At 43.7% G+C, this 23,853-nt stretch overlaps 1 protein-coding gene across 2 annotated transcripts in view; it reads right to left on the bottom strand.

Moving 5' to 3' along the window:
* Window positions 1-23,853, bottom strand: part of ARHGAP21 (Rho GTPase activating protein 21) — a 367,146-nt gene that overhangs the window by 72,831 nt on the left and 270,462 nt on the right. For both annotated transcript variants that reach the window (XM_069211368.1, XM_069211369.1), the window contains 3 exons: window positions 22,295-22,453; window positions 19,424-19,532; window positions 19,298-19,334 (listed from right to left, as the gene is read on the bottom strand). In XM_069211368.1, the coding sequence (XP_069067469.1) occupies window positions 19,298-19,334; window positions 19,424-19,532; window positions 22,295-22,453 (305 nt within the window). The remainder of the gene's footprint in view (window positions 1-19,297; window positions 19,335-19,423; window positions 19,533-22,294; window positions 22,454-23,853) is intronic.

Here is a 23,853-nt window from a genome sequence, read left to right as displayed (position 1 = left end):
GGTCATGTAACCATTTAGTCAGCCCCTACAGGGCATTACGACATGAAAACAGAATGGCAGAAAGTTATGCAGTTTAACCATATATGTAACCACTAGAGGGCATAGTGCCTTGCACATTTTCAGGCCTACTGCAGTACTATTACAAACAAGGCCCTTAATACACAACTATTCGCGCGTGTGTGTGGTGTGTGTGTGTGTGTGTGTGTGCGTGTGAGTGAGAGAGAGAGAGAGAGAGAGAGAGAGAGAGAGAGAGAGAGAGAGAGAGAGAGAGAGAGAGAGAGAGAGAGAGAGAGAGAGAGAGAGAGAGAGAGAGAGAGAGAGAGAGAGAGAGAGAGAGAGAGAGAGAGAGAGAGAGAGAGAGAGAGAGAGAGAGAGAGAGAGAGAGAGAGAGAGAGATGCACAGACCTGGTGAACGAGGGGCAGCACGCAGTGCTTAATTTGATCCAGCGGTTGCCAGTGGGCAGACGTTTTCTGCAAGCAAGAGAGGGAAAACCACACAAAAGGGAAAGACGAAGGAAGTGAAAGATGTAAAACTCACAAAGGAAGAAAGCAGGAACCCACAAAAGAGAGCTAAAGGGGCACAGAGTGTCTGGCAGTGGATTAAAGAAACCAAGAGTTTCAAGAGTAAGCAACCTTGCTATCTGGAGCGTTGACATTTAATAGCACCGGACTGTAATTATGTTGTATGTTATGGATTTATGTGGAGTGGCTTGGATTGGAACTATATGTAATGTTGTTGAATTATATTGTGTGGATTGCAATTATGTGGTGTGGAGTGGAACTATGTGGGTTTAAGTGGAATGACATGGCATGGAAAAGTTTGGCTTTGAATTGTGTGGCATTCAGTGGAGCTGTGTGTACTGGAATTATGTGGATATGAATTATGTGTTATTGTGTGTAGTGGAATTATGTTGAGTTGGATTGTGTGTCATGGAGTGTAATTAGGTGGAGTGGTGTGTATTGTGGAGTGGCGTGAAGGGGATTTATGTGGCGTGGCATTGAATTATATAGCATGAGGTGGAATTCTGAGGTGTATTAGAGGTATGTGGTGTGTAGTGGAATGGACTGGAATTATGCTGACTAGTGTGGAACTGTATGGCATTGAATTTTGTGGTGTTGTGTTTGACAATTGCCAGTAAAGCACGTCAAAATGCACAAGTTACTTATCTTTGGTAACAATATATCTGGTAGAGAAATATTCTAGTTCCAGATTCCTTACCTTAGAATTTCCCCCAGGCATCAGATAAAATCTGGAGATTTTTCTTCAAGCAGTACCTCTGCGCGCCGTCAGTTGGCGTAATTCGACTCCGTGGGGGTCGTTGGCATCGGGGTCGCCGTCATGATGCTGCGGTCGCATATAGGCGCCACCCAGGCGCACTGAAGTCATTTTCTTTTCACAGCTTTCCATGCCAGTAGTGAGGATCCATGAAGAACATTGAGAATGGTGCGCAGAAACTAGGGTCCTTAAAGGGACCCCTAGAAATCAGTTTGCAGTGCAGGGAGGATGGGCGTGTCGGTAAGGAATCTGCAACTAGAATATGTCTCTACCAGACATATTGTTACCGAAGGTAAGTAACTTGTACATCAGATAGAGACTTCTAGTTGCAGATTCCTTATCTCAGAATAGATACCTGAGAAATACCATCCCTGGTGGTGGGCTGCGAACTAAGATAACTCCAAAAAGTCCTGCAGAACGAACGGCCAAAGTAGACGTGCCTGCGGACCTGACTGTCCAGGCAGTAATGCTTAGTGAATGTATGCAAAGATGCCCACATTGCGCCTGGCAGCCATCCAAGACTGGAACACCACGTGCTAGCGCTGTGGTAGCAGCAGTTGCTCAGGTAGAATGAGCGTGCAAACACTGAGGGGGTTGCTTTTTCACCAAAGCGTAGCACATTTTGATGCAGAGGACTACCCATCGAGAGATGGTCCTCTTCTGCACTGCCCTTCCTTTCTTCGCACCCACATAACCCACAAAGAGTTGATCGTTCACCCAGAAATTATTGGTACGATTTAGGTAGAATGCCACTCTTTTTGGATTCAGGCGGTGGAGTCTCTCCTCTTCATGAGAGGGATGTGGGGTGTGTGTAAAAAGTAGGCAAGGTGATTGACTGGCCTTCGTGAAATGGTGTCACCACTTTGGGAAGGAAAGAAGCCCTGGTACGAAGCACCACCTTGTCAGGATGTACTGCTGGGAATGGTGGCTTCAAAGAGAGCCTGGAGCTCACTCACTCTGCAAACAGAGGTGATGGCAATCAAGAAGGCAGTTTTAAGGGTCAAGAACCGTCAAGGACAGCTGTGGAGTGGCTTGAAAGGAGAACACATGAGGTATGTGAGAACCAAGTTCATCAGACTTGGACATTATGAATGGGATAGGAGGAAACATGTGTGAGTTCTTTGAGAAACATCTCAACAATGGGAGATTTGAACAAAGAAGATTGGTCTGGTAGCCTTAAAAAAGGCAGAGATTGCAGAAAAATAGCCTTTGATGGTGCCAGGGCAGAGCCCTGCTGGACAAGAGAGAGAATAAAGAGGAGAACCTCTGAGAGAGGTGCAGAGACGGGATCAAAAGACTTGTTGACACATCATGCCACAAATTTCTTCCAATGACAGGCATACACCATTTTGGTGGAGGGACATCTGGCTGCCAAGATAACATCGCAGACTTTGGGCAGAAGGTCGAAAGCCGTCAACTGCTGCTGCTCAATCTCTACGCAAGGAGGGGGAGACTGGACAGGTTCGGGTTAATAACTGTCACTTGCTACTGCAACAGAAGATTCACCTAAAGGGGCAGCCTGATCGGAGGATCGTTGGCCATGCTCAATAGCTCAGGATACCAAACTCTTCATGCCCAGTCTGGAGCCATCAGGATTACTTGGGCTCAGCTGTATTTGATCTTCTTCAGAACTCTGGGCAGAAGTGGTATTGGCGGGAAGGCGTACAGGAGGCTAAGCTTCACTCATGACAAAAAGCGTCGCCGAGTGAGTGCCACCTTGGAAACTTCAATGCACAAAACAGCTGACACTGCGCGTTCTCTGTGGGGGCTAACATATCTAGCCAAGGCTCTCCAGTCTGCTGTAAAAGACCTTGCGCCACCTCCGGATGGAGACGTAATTTGTGATCAACTATGCATCAACGGTTGAGTTTGTCTGCTCCGACATTCAAAAATCAATTTCTCATCAATAGTTCAAAAAGCCTCTTGACAAAGGATCCATGACCCCACTCCACCCTGCTTGTTGCAGTACCACATGCCGGTGGTGATGTCGGTGAACACCTGCACCACTATCCCTTTGAGAGTTGGAAGGAATGCTTTCAATGCAAGTCAGATCGCCCGGTGCTCCAAAATGTTGAAGTGGAGCACAGATTCCGCCGGAAACCAGAGGCCTCTTCCATGTGGCCGCCCCATCCCAGGAGTGACGCATCTGTCACTACTGTGAGATCTGGTTGGGGAAGGGAGAGGGATCTGCCTCTGACCCAATCTTGAATCAACAACCACCACTGCAGGTCTTTCACAGTTCCCTCTGAGGTCTGGACCATGTCGGAGAGATTCCCTTGATGCTGCGCGCCCACTGAAACTTCAGGTCCCACTGCAGAGCCCACATATATCTTCTGGCATGAGGCCCAGCAGCCTCAGAGTCATTCTCACCGAAATCCAGGATAGAGGCCGAAACATTGGGATCATAGCCTGAATAGCCTGGACTTGCTTTTCAGGAGGATAAGCCTGAAATGGCACTTTGTGCAAAATAGCTCCAATGAAAGGGAGAGCCTGAGAGGGAGTCAGATGTGGCTTCGAAACGTTTATAGTGAACCCCGGCGAATGCAGGAGGTTCAACATATACTGGAGGTGGGAGCCGACGTTCTGGGGCGTGTTTGTCTTCAACAGCCAGTCGTCGAGGTAGGGGAAGACTGAATCCCCTTACCTGTGCAGATGAGCTGCAACCACTACCATCACTTTTGTAAACACCCGAGGGGCGCTGGTAAGGCCAAAGGGGATCACAGTGAACTGAAAGTGCTCGTGACCTACCACGAATTGCAAGTAACATCTGTGGGCCAGCAAGATGGGAATGTGAAAATAGGCATGCTGTAACTCCAACTCTACCATCCACTCTCGAGAGTCCAGGGCAGAAAGGACCTGAGCTAGGGTAAGCATTTTGAACTTCTTCTTGAGAAAGAGATTGAGGGAGCAGAGATCTAGGATAGGGTGAAGCCTTTTGTCTATTTTGGGCACCAGAAAGATGTGGGAATAACAACCACAGCATACCTCTGGGCACAGGGACCTTCTCCATGGCTCCCATGGCCAAGAGAGCCTTGACCTCCTCATCAAATGATCCTCCGATAGATGATCGTATGATGGTGGCATGCCCAGAGGAGAAGTCTCGAAGTGAAGGGAGTAGCCCCTTCCGACAATTTCTTAACACCCACCTGTCAGTGGTAATAGATTCCCAGTGGGGCAGGTGATGGCAGATCCTGCCGCCAACTGGTCCCGGATGTTCCGACGGATTAGGAAGGCTTGGAGAAAGAGGAGGGGGGTGGGGCTGGATTGGGTGGACCGCTGGCTCCCTGATCCACGTGGGACCCCACGTCCGCGCAGAGGCTGTACAGCATGCGCAGGTCGGTGGCCGGGTGGAAAGGAACGCTTCTGGGTGCCCCTTTCATAGCCACGAAAGGAGCAAAAAGACGACTCTGGGGGGCGAGAAGCAGATACGAGGCCAATGGGCCAAGCCATAGCCTGGGAATCCTTAAAGTGCTCGAGCGCTGAGTCCGCTTTTTCTCCGAAGAGATGGGTGCCATCAAAGGGCATGACCATCAAGGATTGCTGAACATCCCCTGAAAAGCCAGACGTTCTCAACCAGGCATAGCACCTCAAGGTCACGGTCGATGCAACCAATCTGCCCAGTGACTCGGTCATATCCAGTCCACAACGAATCATTAACTTTGCTGCATCCCTCCCGTCTGTAACAGCTTGGGAGAGAACGGTCCAGGCCTCCTCTGGAACTCGAGGCAGCATGTGCGCAACCGTATCCCAGAGAGTATGGGAGTATCGACCCAAAAAGCATTCAGTGTTCATGGACTGCAGTGCTAGACTGGCGTAAGAAAATATTTTCTTCCCCAAGTTATCCAGTCTTTTTGATTCCGTGTCTGGGGGAGCAGTAGGGAATGCGCCAGAGAATGACAAAGCCTGGATGACAAGGCTCTCAGGCGTAGGGTGTTGGGTCAGGAATTTTGGGTCAGTTGGCACAGGCCGATGGCGGAAGGCAACCGTCCTATTCACAGGAACACCTGTGCTGGGTTTGGAGCAGGTACCCAGAAGGGCGTCCGTAAAGAGCTTAATTGAAGAGAAGGAGGGGTTCCGAATTGGAGGCCCCAGCTGAAGCACCTCGGTCCGGAGGTTAGTCCTGACCGCCACAGATGGAAGCACGAGGTCCAAAACATCAGCAGCCCTTTTCACCACCACAGAGTATGAAGCTACCTCCTCCGTAGCCACGGTAGGGCGAGAAAGCATGCCAGCATCAGGAGAGGTGTCTAGCCAGCTGGTGTTGCCCAAATGCTGAACACTGTCCATGTCAGGGTCAAGCTGGTATTCTAAAGGGTCCAGCGACCCCTCTACACTATCCTCATTTCCATTTCCATCCAGAATCATCAACAACTCTTTAACTTCAGGAACTTTTCCTGCAGACCTGAAAAAGGCATACATACGACCATTATTAAAGAAAACAAACCTAGACCCGCAAGACCCCAATAACTACAGACCAATCACAAATGGACCTTTCCTGGGCAAATTGATAGAAAGAGCAGCATTCGCCCAGATGTCACAATTCATTGAAGACAATTCTATACTTTCAGACTTTCAAACTGGATTCCGCCCAGGAAGAAGCACTGAATCGGCACTCATGGCCATCTGGGACGATCTTAAAAATACAGTCGACCGAAATGGAGTTGCTGCACTACTTCTCTTGGACCTCTCAGCTGCCTTTGATACGGTTGACCATGACACCCTAACTCAAAGACTCCACGAAGCCGGCATACAAGGGATTGCTCTCAACTGGATTACTTCCTATCTCCAAAAAAGAGCGAATATCATCCACTCGCCCCCCTTCTAGTCCGAACCCTACCTCACAAAAGCAGGAGTCCCCCAATTGTCAATCATCTCACCTTTGCTTTTCAACATCTACATGATATCTTTACCAGAACTGATCAATGATTTCCATCTCACATGCTACAACTATGCAGATGACACACAAATACTACTTAAATTAGAAGACCCCAAAAATATTGGAAACCCACAAATCTTCAGTTGCCTCAGAGCCGTTGATCAGTGGATGACCTGGAGCCATCTCAAACTAAATACCTCCAAAACAGAAATACTCATATGTGGTGACTGGAAACATTATGACCCTCTGTGCGTCTGGCCTGACGATCTCGGACCACCTCCTCAATTATCCAAGGAAGTGAAAAACCTAGGAATCACCATGGATTCCAAGCTAACTATGAATGCCCAAGTAGACAAATTAGCACGCACAAGCTTCATCACCTTAAAGACTTTACGACGCATCTTCCCCCACCTCGGATTTCCACACAAGGTGCAAGCTACTATCTCGCTTGTACTATCCAAACTGGATTATGCCAATAGCCTCTACCATGGATCATCTCTATCTGTTATGAAAAAACTACAACGTATCCAGAATTCCGCAGCCAGGCTACTACTACATATAAAGCCGCAAGCCCACATCTCCCCTGCCTTGAGAGCACTACACTGGTTACCCGTTGCCAGACGATGCACTTTCAAGCTGCTTTGTATCACCCACAAAGCTATACATGGAACAGGACCGCTTTTTATCAGAAAGAAAATTACCAAATACATCCAACAAAGAACCCTCCGCTCAAGACTGGCACCCCGCCTTAGACCACCACCATACAAGAAAAAGACTATAGGTGGTACATCATCATTATTCCAAGCAGCCAAACTATGGAATTCATTACCCCCAACTATAAGAGCCACAGATAACTGTCTGGTCTTCAGAAAACTACTTAAGAGTTGGCTCTTTCCTTCATAACCACCTTTTTCAAACAACTATGAACTGCATATGTCTATGTGGATAAATATTTTTTCAGATTATTTGTATATTTCTATTTATTTATAGTTTCTTTGGAAAATATGTATTGCTACTGTCATAACAATAAAATACACACACACTCTTTAAACCTGTCTGACTAAGTATTTTTTACCCATGATTCTAATTATGTATTGTATGTGCATATGTGTGTGTATTCATGTGTGTGTGTGTGTGTGTATATGTATATATATATATATATAAATGTGTATGTATGTGTATATGTTGTTTCTGTGCTTGGCATGTTCGTGGATCATTGCATGGCTCCTGGTTTTTGGGTTGTTATACTAGATATCTATGAATTCCTGCTCTCATCTTATCACACTTATCTACTCATCACTTTTATATCATGTCTCTATCAAACTATCCTCCATTCTCACTCTGACTCATTCCTTCTACCACTTTCATCTCCTAAATATCTCTGCCTAAGCTCTTCCCTCCACCTCCACATCTAACTCACCAAACCTCACTCTACCTCTGTGACCTCCCACACAACCCTACTAAATTCTCCTGCATTCATCTCACCCTGCTACTATGCTCTCCCTAACCCTTCCACATACTCTTCCCCCTCCGCCCCCCTTTATTCATCCCAAGCCTTTGGGTTGAGTAAATGAAGGATATACTCCCAATTAACACTTCTGGATTTCTTTCCTCCTCCACCCCTCCATTACTCCAGTCTATCTAACTAACAAACTCTCATATCCGCGGCTCAAATTAACTCATAATACTACTAAAACTGTACTCATTATTAAACTATACTAATCCATCACTAATTCTTGTTGGGTTCCAGAGTAGTGTGCTACTCATCGAAAAGCGCTTCAACGCCTCGTCAGGGGTAGTAAGCGCTATATAAATACGATTACAATACAATACCTATAGTAATAGGGGTCAGGATCCACACTGGGCCCAAGAGAGCCCATGGAAAACTGAATTGGCGTTGAGCAATGCAGTTCCGGCTCTGGGTCGTCTGGGATCAGTATAGGAACGATTTCGATTGTGGGCCCAACTGACGTCTGTCCTGATGCCAGTGAAGTTCATGTTGGCACGACCGGAGACGGAAATGGATCCGGAGGCGTCCTGTGCAGTTGGAGCCAAAGCCAACGACTTGGAACGCGAGAGGGACCTCACCCGAAGGTGCCATAGGTTGGTCGGTCTGCCCAAAAATGAGGCTCATGGCCTCATAAAATTCTTTGAGCTGGGCAGGGGTGGCACCTGCTCCAGGAAAGTCGGGGAGGCGTGGGCCAGACCCAGACTGAGGCCTACAGCATTGACGCTCTTCCTGCGTCATCCGAGCGACGGGCAAGGTTAAAGAATGTTTGGCCTTCTTCAACGACTTCTTGTGACCCGAACATCCAGATGAGGTGGCGTGGTGATGATGTACAGATCCATCACCGACATCATTCTGTGACAGGAGTTGCAGGGCTTGAATCCGGTTTTTTGGGACATCACTCGACGCATCCAAAACTCGTCAAAAAGAATCGACAAAAGTGTTGCAGTTAGTCAAAAAATGACTAGGGGTACCTCTTCTCCAGATCTGCACATACGCTGGCACAGAAAGAAAACTACTGACGTCAGCACGCCGGCGAGGCGCCTATATATGACCGCAACATCATCATGGCGCCAACAACCCCCGCGGAGTCGACCAACGCTACCTGACGGGGCGCAAGGTTACTACTAGAACAAAAATCTCCAGATCCAGTCTGATGCCTGGGTGAAATTCTAAGGTAAGGAATCTGCAACTAGAAGTCTCTATCAGATGAATGAAATATAAGCCGGAATAGAACTTCTGCCAGTTATATATTTGAATCTGCTATTTCTGAATGGCCAGTAAGGCACATATAATTTATAACACATAAATAATATAAATCCCATGTGAAAACAATGCTATAGGTGCAAGTGTGTGCTCAATACTAAATCAATCTGGGCTTAGGGTTAAAAAACAGCATGACGTGCACAGGGTGCTAACTAGCTACAAGGCATCATAATTATAATTTGGAACATACTGATGCAGAATCAACCATATTAAATGTATGTAGCATTTTGCTAACTTTGCAACAAACTGTGCTGTAAAAGCATCAGAAATCACAAGCCCTTCAGGAGCGATGAGATGACTGCACTACCTCGCGTTGTGTAAACGTCTGAACAGTAATTGAAAAACAAGGCTGGAAATGTATTTTCTTTTTATTGAAACAGAATGAAAAGTCTTGCAAGCATTCTTTCCTCACATTTCAATGAGCAAAGCAGCCTGAGAAGATTTATGGTCCCAATAAAGGAGATAAGCATGTCTTGTGTGTGATGTTGTGAGTGCTGGCAGGGAGGGGCCCTGGAGAGAGAGATTCGAAATGCGATGAAGGCTAAGCAAGTTTCACATCATTGCTTCTAGGTTTAGCTACATTCGTCCAGAAAGGGCAAATTGTGGCTTTCGTGAGTAGTGAGCTGAACGACTGGGTGTTTCTTTTGTAAAATAATCTTATTTTAGGAGCCAGAGGTAAACGAGGACAGCACTGTAATAAAGCCTAAACAAATGTCAGCGATATGGGAGGAACAGAATGCTGCAATAAAATGGCAGCTACCAGCCTAAAACACCCACAGTGAAAGGGGAGCACCAAAGTCAGTCACAGCAACAGATAAAGAAACCAAAGTGGAATAATACAGTAGTTGGTCACTGCTCTGAAACAGAAAAAGGATGGAGAAAAAGGCAGAACTGACCACGAGTGAGCAAGAATTTTTTTTAAAGGACAATGCAACCAACAAATGAAAATCGCTTTGAGCCATAAGAAGTATACTAAAAGTATACATGAGGTAAAATGCTTGCGCTCGACCTGAAAAAACAATTAGGGACAAGATATTTCAACGACTGGTGTTAGGTAATTTAAGACTTTTAAAAAAATGTTTACCCATAACCAATTTAGGTTTTACATATAATAGTTTTTGCACCATTCTAGGGTGACATTCATTCTATGTGTACTCTTAATGGGCTTTGGTTCAGCCTCCTTCAGCCACTGGCTTCTTGGTTTCCAAATTCTAGCCACTGGAGACCTGCCAGCTAACACAGGCCATCGTGTGTCGCATGATTTCAGCTCTTTTCCCACAAAGACACCCGGTAAGGAGCTGAAATCCAACAGTGGCAGACAATGTAAGTTGGAAACTCTTGCATCAACGTTTCCAACTCCCATAGTGTCCAAGGCTGAGCACAGCGGATATCCATCAAGGTTTTACAAACTCCCCAGGATAACAGCAGCAGCCTTCAGATTTTTTTTTTTTTTTTGTGCTGTGGGGTGTGGGGGGGGGGGGGGGGTTGTAGGTGTTCTGTTGTTTACGGGCAGCGACATGCCCAAAGTTCTGACACCCACCTTAATAGCCACACCCCTCAGAAGTACTTACAGAGCTTCAGAGTTAATGACTTAAGGTCCACCCCCTCCTTAGCCCCCGCCCCCTCACTGTGTCCATATTTCACATGGTGAGTTTCATTAGGAAGATGGCAGGTCTGCTACTGACTTGAGACATTGTTATTCACATCTTGGTTTAGCCCACAGAAGTATTTTACTATGAACTTCTTTCTACTAGATGTCTGAGGGTTGTCTCCTTCCACTTTCACTGGAATGAATGAGGGATTATTTTACATCTGAGAACTACATCCTGACGTAAAACACCTAGCTTATTTCAACCATGCACTTTATACACAATCTTTTAAAATTAGGATTGGCTTTTTGCACTGCTTCTGTCAACACTGTAGTGTGAGAGGCAACCCTATTGGTTTTGACCATGTTTGTTAAAATTGCTTTCATTCATGATGTAGTCCGTCCTAATGTTATTGTAAAGTATGTGATCGGTGCACATAACAGAACAGACAATGTAAAAGAAATCATGCTTTTAATACTCAATATCTGATTTTTGAAAATGTAAGCTTTAGTTACTGTGTGTGACCTGAAACAGAGAACAACACTGCTAAGCTCACACCACATGCATAAGGCAAATACCTCTGCTTATGTTTCTTACATTTTTGTAATGCAAAATCACAATGGCATTGTTATTTGGTCCACCTAGTTTCAATGGGTGCAGAAAAAAAGCAGTGAGTTTCGAAGGTCACAAAATGTAATAATAAGTATTTAATAATAAGCTACTGTGAATGTTGCTATCTCAAAATCTACTGCAACTTCAAAATTATTTGCTTCTGTGGCCCTTAAGCAATAGGTTCCAGAGCAATCAAGGCTTCTTTTTACCTCTCGGAGAGACTAGGTCACCTGGCAGTACAAACCATGACCACAGTTCCCTTCTCCCTTTCATGATATAAGGTACCCATATTATGAACCCATAACAAGGAAGTATACAGTCAGGAGGGGAAGTTATAAGGGGTTGCTTGTGATCAAACATGATCTGGCTGTGTCCATTGAGCAGCCTTTGGTAGGGATAGGATATAGACTTACTCTTCCCAGACCAAGCCAACAGATGACTGGACTTGTGCCTCCTATCATAGCTTCAAAGGTTCTACATCAAAAGAGTCCTTTATTATCTGGGTTCAAATACATACAGTTCACTATTCTCACAAAGAACAGAGCTGGCCTCCACGTGACTATTCAGGACACAGATAAGCAGAACTTCACATATAAAGCCCAAACTTCATAATTCCCAGAAACCTGCCTTACTGCCCCTCGAGCAAGCAAAGGAAAACAACCTGAAGCAAAAAGCTGTGCTACACAGCACTAACGCTTTATGAAATAATGCATGTCCACTTGCATTACATTTATACAGATAACAGGATGTGGGAAGGTATTGTACAAGACTTACAATAGTCAAGACAGTTATTATTTGTACTGTGTAGAGGGGCGCCTACTGATTCTTCTTGTTTAGCTGTTGGTGGTTCCATAAGCAGCTGTTGTAATGGATCTGGAGTATAATGATATAATACCTGAAGGATCTCAAGGCTTTCACTGTCGCGTTTTGACAATGTATATTGCACTAAATACAGAGTTTTCTTGATGGCTTTTGTTGTTCATATCCTGAAATAACTTTTTGAATGATTTCATGTTAAGGTGGTTTTGCAAGAAGATTTGTGGCTTGAGCCCCCCCCCAATTTTTTTTTTTTAAATGTTGCATATATAAACATATATATATATGGAAAATGTCACTTACCCAGTGTACATCTGTTCGTGGCATGAGACGCTGCAGATTCACATGCTGTGCACATCCCGCCATCTAGTGTTGGGCTCTGAGTGTTACAAGTTGTTTTTCTTCGAAGAAGTCTTTTCGAGTCACGAGATCGAGGGACTCCTCCCCTTTCGGCTCCATTGTGCATAGACGTCGACTCCATCTTAGATTGTTTTCCCCGCAGAGAGTGAGGTAGGAGTTGTGTATATAGTAATAGTGCCCATGCAATGGAGTAAATATGTATGTACATAATGTGGTTAAAAGTGATATATTTACAAATTTACAAATGTTCAAGACCAGTTTTTTCTCAACTTAAAACAGCTACAGGCTCCCGGGGAGGTGGGAGGGCGCATGTGAATCTGCAGTGTCTCATGCCACGAACAGATGTACGCTGAGTAAGTGACATTTTCCGTTCGATGGCATGTGTAGCTGCAGATACACATGCTGTGCATAGACTAGTAAGCAGTTATCGCCCCAAAAGCGGTGTTTCAGCCTGTAGGAGTTGAAGTTGTTTGAAATAAAGTCCGTAATACTGCTTGTCCTACTGTGGCTTGCTGTGTTGTTAACACATCCACGCAGTAATGCTTGGTAAATGTATGAGGCGTAGACCATGTGGCTGCCTTACAGATTTCCGTCATTGATATGTTTCCTAGAAAGGCCATGGTAGCACCTTTCTTTCTAGTTGAGTGTGCCTTTGGTGTAATAGGCAGTTCTCTTTTTGCTTTTATATAACAGGTTTGAATACATTTAACTATCCATCTGGCAATGCCTTGTTTGGATATTGGATTCCCTGTATGAGGTTTTTGGAAAGCAACAAACAATTGTTTTGTTTTGCGAATTTGTTTTGTTCAATCAATGTAGTACATTAGTGCCCTTTTGATGTCTAATGTATGTAATGCTCTGTCAGCTACAGAATCTGGTTCTGGAAAGAACACTGGGAGTTCCACTGTTTGATTTAAGTGGAACGGTGATATGACCTTAGGTAAGAATTTTGGATTTGTTTGTAGAACTACTTTATGCTTGTGTATTTGAATAAAGGGTTCTTGTATGGTAAAGGCTTGTATTTCACTTACTCTTCTGAGAGATGTGATAGCTATTAGAAATGCTACTTTCCATGTTAAGTATTGTATCTCACATGAGTGCATGGGTTCAAAAGGTGGACCCATGAGTCGTGTTAATACAATGTTGAGGTTCCACGAAGGAACTGGTGGTGTTCTTGGTGGGATAATTCTTTTCAGACCCTCCATAAATGCTTTAATGACTGGGATTCTGAATAATGAAGTTGAGTGCGTAATTTGCAGATAAGCTGAAATTGCAGTGAGATGTATTTTAATGGATGAAAAAGCTAACTTCGACTTTTGTAAGTGTAGTAGGTAGCTTACGATGTTTTTAGCAGATGCGTGTAATGGTTGAATTTGATTATTATGGCAGTAATAAACAAATATTTTCCACTTATTTGCGTAGCAATGTCTTGTGGTTGGTTTTCTAGCTTGTTTTATGACCTCCATACATTCTTGTGTAAGGTCTAGGTGTCCGAATTCTAAGATTTCAGGATCCAAATTGCTAGATTCAGCGATGCTGGATTTGAGTGTCTGATCTGTTGTTTGTGTTGAGTTAACAGATCTGGTCTGTTTGTCAGTTTGATATGAGGCACTACTAAGAGGTCTAGTAGTGTTGTGTACCAAGGTTGTTGTGCCCCAGTTGGTGCTATTAGTATGAGTTTGAGTTTGTTTTGACTCAATTTGTTTACTAGATATGGAAGGAGTGGGAGAGGGGGAAAAGCGTATGCAAATATCCCTGACCAACTCATCCATAACTCATTGCCTTGAGAGTGAGCCTGTGGGTACCTGGATGCGAAGTTTTGGCATTTTGCATTTTCTTTTGTTGCAAATAGGTCTATTTGCGGTGTTCCCCATCTTTGGAAGTAAGTCTTTAGTATTTGGGGATGAATTTCCCATTCGTGGATCTGTTGGTGATACCGAGAGAGATTGTCGGCTAACTGGTTTTGAATTCCTGGTATGAACTGCGCTATTAGGCGAATGTGGTTGTGAATCGCCCAATGCCATATATTTTATGCTAAGACACACAACTGTGTCAAGTGTGTCCCTCCCTGTTTGTTCAGATAATACACTGTTGTCATGTTGTCTGTTTTGACAAGAATGTGTTTGTGGGTTATTATAGGTTGAAATGCTTTCAACGCTAGAAATACTGCTAGTAGTTCTAAGTGATTTATATGAAGCTGTCTCTGCTGAGTGTCCCATTGTCCTTGGATGCTGTGTTGGTTGAGGTGTGCTCCCCACCCTATCATGGAAGCATCTGTTGTGATTACGTATTGAGGCACTGGGTCTTGAAACGGCCGCCCTCTGTTTAAGTTTATGGTGTTCCACCATTGAAGCAAGGTGTGTGTTTGGCGGTCTATCAACACTAGATCTTGAAGTTGACCCTGTGCTTGTGACCATTGTGATGCTAGGCACTGCTGTAAGGGCCGCATGTGTAATCTTGCGTTTGGGACAATGGCTATGCATGAGGACATCATGCCTAGTAGCTTCATCACTAATTTTACCTGGAACTTTTGTTTTGTGTGCATGGGTTGTATTACGTTTTGGAATGCCTGTACCCTTTGTGGACTTGGAGTGGCAATCCCTTTTGTTGTGTTGATTGTTGCTCCTAAGTACTGTTGTATCTGACCCGGCTGTAGGTGTGATTTGTTGTAGTTGAGTGAGAAACCTAGCTTGTGAAGGGTTTCTATGACATACTTTGTGTGTTGTGAACATCGTTCTTGCGTATTGGTTTTGATTAACCAATCGTCTAGGTACGGGAACACATGTATTTGCTGCCTTCTGATATGGGCTGCCACTACGGCCAGGCATTTTGTAAAAACTCTTGGCGCTGTTGTTATTCCGAATGGCAACACTTTGAACTGGTAATGTACCCCTTGGATTACAAACCTTAAGTACTTTCTGTGAGAAGGATGTATAGGTATATGGAAATACGCATCCTTGAGGTCTAGTGTTGTCATGTAGTCTTGTTGTTTGAGCAATGGGATCACGTCTTGCAGTGTCACCATGTGAAAGTGATCTGATTTGATGTAGATGTTTAATGTTCTGAGATCTAGGATAGGTCTTAGAGTTTTGTCTTTTTTGGGTATGAGAATGTACAGGGAGTAAACTCCAGTTCCTTTCTGATGAATTGGTACTAGCTCTATTGCATCTTTTTGTAACAATGCTTGGACCTCTAATTGTAATAGATCCATGTGTTGTTTGGACATGTTGTGTGTTTTCGGTGGGACATTTGGAGGGAATTGTAGAAATTCTATGCAATAACCATGTTGGATAATGGCTAGGACCCACGTGTCTGTTGTTATTTCCTCCCAGTTTTTGTAAAAATTGGTTAGTTTCCCCCCCACTGGTGTTATGTGTTGGGGATTTGTGACGCTGAAGTCACTGTTTATTTTGCGGTGTTTTGGGACTCTGGAACTTCCCTCTATTTTTTGGGAATTGTCCCCCTCTGTATTGTCCCCGAAAACTTCCCCTCTGATATTGACTCTGGTAAGTGGGTCTTGTTTGTGAGGTTGAGGGTTCTTTGCTCTGTCCCCGAAACCCCACTCTAAACTGTGATTTATGAAATGTGCCTCTGCTCTGTGGGGAGTAGAGTGCGCCCATGGCTTTGGCCGGATCTGTGTCCTTTTTAAGTTTTTCGATAGCAGTGTCCACCTCCGGCCCAAACAACTGCTGTCCGTTAAAAGGCATATTCAGCACCGCTTGTTGAATTTCCGCCTTGAATCCTGAGGTGCGTAGCCATGCGTGTCTCCGTATGGTGACTGCTGTATTTACAGTCCTAGCAGTGGTGTCTGCTGCATCCATTGCTGACCGTATCTGATTGTTAGAGATACTCTGGCCTTCTTCCACCACTTGTTGTGCTCTCTTTTGGAACTCTTTAGGTAAGTGTTCTATGAAATGTTGCATTTCGTCCCAATGAGCCCTATCATATCTAGCCAGCAAGGCCTGTGAGTTGGCAATGCGCCATTGGTTGGCTGCCTGTGCCGCGACCCTTTTCCCCGCTGCGTCGAACTTGCGACTTTCCTTGTCGGGTGGTGGTGCATCTCCCGAGGTGTGTGAGTTCGCCCTTTTGCGAGCTGCCCCTACTACCACTGAGTCTGGTGTTAATTGCTGCATGATGTACACAGGGTCTGTTGGTGGCGGTTTGTACTTTTTCTCCACCCTTGGAGTAATGGCCCTGCCTGTCACAGGCTCCTGAAACACTTGTTTTGAGTGTTTCAGCATTCCCGGTAACATAGGGAGACTCTGGTACTAGCTATGTGTGGACGACAGTGTATTAAACAGAAAGTCATCCTCTATTGGTTCTGCGTGCAGGGTGACATTGTGAAACGCAGCTGCTCTTGACACCACCTGTGTATAGGCAGTACTGTCCTCAGGTGGTGACGGTTTCGCTGGATAACAGTCGGGACTGTTATCTGATACAGGCGCATCATAAAGATCCCATGCGTCAGGATCATCCTGACTCATTCCTGTACGAGTTGGAGACTGCATCATTGGTGGAGTGGCTACCGGTGATGGTTGTGGTGAGCGTTGTGGTGATGGTGGCGGAGTTATTTGTTTTGCCACCTTTGCTTGTGGTTGCTTTTCTTTCTCTTGGAAGGCAAGTTTCCTTTTAATTCGGATTAGAGGAAGAGTACTGATCTTTCCTGTGTCCTTCTGAATGTGGAGCCTCCTTTGAGTGTAATCTGGCTCTCCTGCCTCTAGCTCCTGTCCGAATCTGTGTCCTTGCATCTGTGAGGACAGGCCCTGTTCCTCGGTATAGGAACTTGCTTTCGGCTCCGAGGCCGGATGTTTCGGTATCGAAACCTTTTCGACTGTCTTTTTCAGCTCCAAAGACACTTTATTGCCTTCGGTGTTCCGACCTCTCGGTGCCGACTCATTTCGGTGCCGCCCTCTCGGTGTCGAGATTGCTCTGACCCGGTGTCTCTGGGTCGAGTCTGTTCTGTGCCGGTATCTCGACCGGAGTCTGATGACTTCGACACATGCGTGCCCTTTTTCGGTGCCGATGGTCGGTCACCTAATTTTCGGGTTAAGCCATGGCCTGTTGGCGGTGGCGTCCCCTGGGCTTTAGTGAATTTTCCGTGAGTTTTGGGCAGTGACGTCTTACTCACGGTTCTAGGCGTCTGTTCGGGATCGACCTCATCCGAGTCCGAATCCGCGATGGAGAAGGTTTCTTCTTCTTCCAAGTGTTGTTGTACTGCCGGCGTCGACGCCATTTGTAGTCTTCTTGCTCTTCGGTCTCTTAGTGTTTTCCTCAACCGAAACGCTCGACAGGCCTCGCAGGTATCCTCTTTGTGTTCGGGAGACAAACACAAATTACAGACCAGATGCTGATCTGTGTAAGGATACTTGTCGTGACATTCGGGGCAGAAGCGGAATGGGGTCCGTTCCATTAGCCTTGAAGACGCACGAGGTCGGGCCGACCAGGCTCTGCCGGGGAATCGAAAACCCCGAAGGGCCACCGGAGCTCTTCAAAATTCGGTGTTGATCTGTTGTAACTAACCCGATACCGAACGCAAACGATACCTTCGAATTTTGCAAGATTTAATTAACTTTCCGAACCGAAACACGGAGCAAAGAGGAACACGTCCGAACCCGATGGCAGAAAGAAAATCTAAGATGGAGTCGACGCCCATGCGCAATGGAGCCGAAAGGGGAGGAGTCCCTCGATCTCGTGACTCGAAAAGACTTCTTTGAAGAAAAACAACTTGTAACACTCCAAGCCCAACACTAGATGGCGGTATGTGCACAGCATGTGTACCTGCAGCTACACATGCCATCGAACATATATATATATAAAATATTTGAAATAAGCTTCTAAATGTTTTTCATGATTTTCTTTTCTGTATAAGGATAATGGGCCGATACCCAAGTTATCTAATAATGTAGGACAACTGCTTGAATAGAGCGATGGTTTGCCTCAACCGCAGTTAGCGGCCTAGCATGAAAAACCCAAACAGATTTCAATCCAACATATAGCTAAAAATCCAATACAAGGGGGAGTTATCTACATTACATTATGGTCAATACAGATATGTGGCTATGCCTAAGCCGGTATTACCATAGCATATGGTTTTGATCCGTTCCACCTTGGAACCTCACTGATTATGCACCTATCATGGATGCCCACTACTTCTCAACTGCCAAACCACACGGCATCTTCTGAAGTACAGAGGATACTCAATTAAACGGACAGAAGATTTTGCTTAGATCAAATATGCTGTAAACAAATAAGTCTGTTTAGAGAAAGCATTTCTGTAAATAAAAAACGTTTACTTCTTGGGCGATTCGGAAGACTGCTCCCATGTACAAGAAGATTTGTGGATGAAATCCTGTCTACTAGAGGTGAATCAGCCAGATCCCCGATTTGCCCCTCAGGGGTTTTCTTCTGCTCATTTATGGAAGCCCCAAATTGGCTAAGAAGTAACAAGACCTCGGAAGGTAGAGGAACAGCAGAGGCACCTAAAAAGGCGAGAGACCTTAGGGTTCTGCCTTTGAAGATTCACGTTTTGTAAGAATTTAAGTCTGTGAAATCTTTACAGAGAATTTTCTGTACAAGTTTTACAATATCTTCGTAAGAGCAAATTTACCATTCTTAGCCAACCATTACACTTAGGAGTTAGGTTACATTTTTACTAACTTTCTCATTAACAGACCAAAAGGACACTATTTAGTTGGCTAGAAATGGAAGGTCCTCTGATATGTGTATTGGTAAATTAACCTTTGGAAGCATTATCCACTCATAGTAAAATCTATTGCAGAATTACCTACACGGTAAGGCTCATGTGATGCAGAGAAAAGCTATTAGAGAATTCTACAATGGTGGAGTTCCAGGACCTACCATTCACTCCACATATGAATGATTTTCTTGGTACCACTGAAGAGTCATAAGCATCTTTAACTACATACAACAGACATGTTAGTGAGAAGTAACACAACTGACCAATAGTATTAAGAGTTTAATAAGAAACAACTCACCTTAATGCCCTTTAGACTAGATATGTGCTTAAAAGATCTGCATGGTGAAAAAAAATAGTATGGTGTTACAATGTAGTAACTACTCAATATTCGAGATACAGAATTAAAACTTTCTTAGGGACTTACGCTTTTTCTTCTTCTTTGTAATTATCTAGTCCTTCATCACAGGATTTGGATCGCTCAGTTTTACCGTTTGGTTGCACCTTGAGAAAACTAGGTCTGACAGAGTCTGTAACTGAATAATAAAAAGCATGATTTTAGGAGCTTGGATGATGAGAAAAATTCTAAATAGATCACATAACCGTTATATAGGGAGGAGAAGAAAATAGTGGCTTATCAAGAAGAAACTGCCCATGTTTCACACTGCAACCAACAAACAATCCATTCAAGATGGATATATTTCATCTACTTGCTCGAATAGGACTTAAGCTCATACATGCTTTACATAGCACAACAACATATGAACACTGCATCAGGAATTATTTGAAACTTAAGAATTACAGCAATCACATCAAGTAGACCTTGGTATGAACAGGCGTTGATTCAGCCTATGAGCGGGTCAACTATTAATGTGGAGGTATAGGTTTGCCTTATTTGACTGCTACTACTAATCAGCTAAGTTGCAGATCAGAGCCAAATGTTTTGTCATGGTTCTTTGAGGACCTGTCTGAAAAAGGAAGTGAAGGTGCAACATATGCCGCACAGAAACAGTGTTGTTAAAGGGGTTTAGACATGGGCATCACTAGAATATAGCTAGGACACCATCTGTACCACATGTGCCTCTATGGGTCCTGTCGTGCTCTGTTAACTTATGCACTGTTGATGTATATTGATATTGATTTAAGAGCGTTATAATTGGTTACTAGGACCCTAAAATTCTGCATGTTAAAGAAAATAGTCCTTAATTTAAGGGACATTGTGGTTAAGATCGAAAAAATATTCAAAATTGACTTATATTTCGCTATACAACCACAACGTTCCCCCATTATAGTACTCATGACCTCTCAACACTATATGACTACACATACCTCATTGCAGTTTAACATCTGGTACATACAATTAGAAATCTGCAGTTCCGCCAACAGTATCTATCCCAGCTCTCCCTATCAACAAATCAATACTCAAACAAGCACCCAAAGTCATCATAAAAAATTCCTTGCAAACAATTTCAACCTGCAGGTCAATAATCCAATTGAGACCAGTACCCTCCTAAAATTGGGTTTAATCAACAGACGCAAAGTCTAAAGCATGATTTGTAAACCCATGATGCTCTCAATGCAATCATCTCATGACCCACTGCAACCTCTAGACTTAAGTTTCAAAGTCAATCACAAGATTAGATAGTCCAAGAAAAGGCACATTATGCAGCATAATGCCGCACATTTTGTGATAGTACTATCTCATTATTTTGACATTTTTACAATTGTAAACACTGTCTGAGCATTGGTTGCACTTCATTAGTACAAGTTTAACACTCCATCACAATAATAAGCAATAGAAAGGTGAGCAGTCAACCTTTGCAAAGGGGCTTCCACTGTGCAGCAACATGTATTGCTGCATTTTAGTAACTTTTGAACCATTTGAGCTAGAAATATTTTTTATTTAAATCTGCAGATTATGCAGCAGATGATCGTGTATTTGGCTAATGCGGCAAATCTGTAATGATGCGAAAAATGCTGTGGCCAACAATAGCATTATCCCAGTGGCCATGACCGTAGTTCACTGTGTAGGCACAACCACCAAGAAATTCACAATGTCCCTTCGGTATAATTTTAATGAATTTTAGCCCTTTGTATCGTTGAGCCTAACGGTTCCCTCATCTCTGATTTACAGGACCCACAGACTATATAACCTGACACCCATTGTTGAGTTCCATGAGCTGGCCTATCTGCAAACTACATCCAAGGAAATCCTAATTAAGGGTGATTTCAACCTGAAGGTCGATAATCCAGGGTCAAAACAAGTAATGGAATTCCCTGACGGTATGCAGTATGTTTAATCAAGGCAGTGGGTTCTCAACCCACAGTCAGGAAGTATTTATTCATAAAATAGAACATTGGTGTACTCAATGTCAGAGGTATTATCTTCTTCCATCATCAGACATGCTGTATCACCCCACCTCACAAAACAGACAAACTTCACAACATGTGGCAGTCGGACATGTTGTTGGGTTCTCAATCAGTTGGGTTTAATCCTTTCTCTGAAACAAAGACAGATAGTTCACACTGGGTTAACAATCGTAATCATGCAAGATGCTAAGTCTGCGTGCGCCATCTGGTGCAGCTCCTTGAACAGTATCAAATGAATCTACAAAGGCAACCTTATTAGACTCCAATGGCTTTCCAGCTGGAGAGCAAGACATGAACCTAGATTAGTTATCACTACTTGTCTGAACCAGGTGTTTGTTGGACAAAAGATTTTCCGTGTCGGAATGGAGCAAAAAACAAGGTCTTAATGCTGGGTGGAACAGAACGCCCCACCTTGCACCACACGGTTTATGCAAGTTGAGAAGAGCCGTACCTGTGCATAAGATTCAAACGTATGCTCTTTTTCTTTTGTGCAAAAAGTACTCTCCTCCCTGTACCGGGAATGATATCCCATGACTGAGTGCAGAAGAGAAGGGACTAGGAGGGAGCAAATGGGTCCGATGCACACAAAGTCTCAAAATATCATCTAGAGCTTTGTAGCGTGGAAGTCGCCAAACCCTAACAACTTTGAGGTGCAACCAGTTTCAAGCTTCTTGCCTTCATGTGAGAAGACGTTAACTAGAATGCAAGGAGTTACCTTTGTTTTTTCGTGCTCTAGCTACAGAAAAGCGGTGTTTTGCAAGTGCTGGTCCTTGAAGTGATTCTCTAGGAAAAATTCCACTTTTCTCCAGATTAAACGCTTCTCTCGTTCACTTCCATCTTTCATCAATGCATTCAAAACAATAACAAAATACTTACATTACAAATATACTTCAATTATTGTATGAGCAAAAAGTGGTCGTAACCCTACCGTGGTCATGCGATAGCTGACGTCGGATCAAAGGGACTGGAGATGTGGGGCTAGGAGGGACCGTCGTTATAGTAGGTGGTGGAAGAGCGGACGCACAGATCACAGCTGAGGCAGGAATGTTTGCAATTTCGTGATCAATGCTGGGGCTGGTTGGCTCATCTAGAAGAAAATACATTATTTTAAAGAGCATAAACGTAGAACGTATTCAATAACAGAGAAAACGTGATACCGTGCCAGATCGGCCGCAGTAATTAAAGTTATTTCAATATAAAGTAATTTGGTAGTCACTTTGATAAAGCCTTGGAACGCTCAGGCCGTTCTTGAAAGATACCAACTGGAAGAAATCTTTTTAAAGTGCTTATATTTCTTTAGATTTCAGCTACAAAAATAATGTTTTGAAATTGACATGAACATTTTAAAAGGGGTTTCATGTGCCACTAGTTGTTTTCAACCATCATGAAATCCATGAAAGAAAAAGAGGCCTGTTTCACAAATGTTGTGCAAGTGCAATTTAACCTGAGCAACAAAAAATAAATAAAAATAAAAAGTAAACCACACATTTACTATTCTCAATTCCACATCCTGATTCACAGAATAGGAATAACTGGAATCGTATATCAGAATGTGCACTTACCACAGTGAAAAATCTGCCAGTATGGTGGATAATCGTTGTACGTTGTAGTGTGAAGGGGGGTGCGGGGGAAAGTCCGACGGGTTGATAGGCAAAAGACAGAACACCCATACGCTTGTACACATGTTGGATTACATAAACGTCTCCATAGAAACCCTTGCAAAATTACCCTGAAATATAGTTCGAGTAACTGAACTTCTGGCGTGGAACTGCAAATGAACCAGCCCCACCCCAAGAAATGTCATGAGGTAGGAGAAGTTGTTTCTCTGCTGTGGAGTAAATCGTTTCCTTTGGAGTAACTGCACTATACTTAGAAAGGTTTATTTTCTGACGAGTAGAAAATATGTTTAAGCATAGGGAATGAAAAGTGCTTCCGGAATTAACCCCTGGCATTTTTTCGAATCCCATAAATATCAGAAATGTCATCCAGGGCTAAGAGAAAAAAAAACTTTATGAACTGTTGACTAACTCATAAATCACAATCAAAGGTTAATGGTATCACTTTCACTAGCTTGTAAAACGAAATATTTTATACATTAAACCTTGTATCATTCTGTAGCTGTTACTTTTACGTCATATTCCAAAAATGAATTTACAATTGTGTTTAACCTCAAGTTTCAGGTCAGATTCTAGAAAGGGAGAATAAAACATATCAAAAATTTGTAACAATGGTATAGTTAGATTGTCGTTTAACCACAACATATTTCAGTGTTTGATCAGACAATACAATGCTGTACACAATATACAAACAATCTGAGCTATGTTCTCAGAAAAATTAATTAGCATGCCACATACCTGTTAGATCGTCAACAAAATGTATGTATAAGCCATGGCAATCGATACATGGCCAACACCTCCCAGTCTCTAAAGCCACAAGAGTAAACGTGCATCTTCTTGATGCGCTGTAGAAGGTCCACACTCTTCTCGA

The sequence above is a fragment of the Pleurodeles waltl genome, chromosome 10 (genome assembly GCF_031143425.1).
Source record: "Pleurodeles waltl isolate 20211129_DDA chromosome 10, aPleWal1.hap1.20221129, whole genome shotgun sequence".
NCBI lineage: Eukaryota > Metazoa > Chordata > Amphibia > Caudata > Salamandridae > Pleurodeles > Pleurodeles waltl.
The sequence above is the reverse complement of the archived record's forward strand: the minus strand, read 5'-3'. Positions and strand labels throughout refer to the sequence as shown.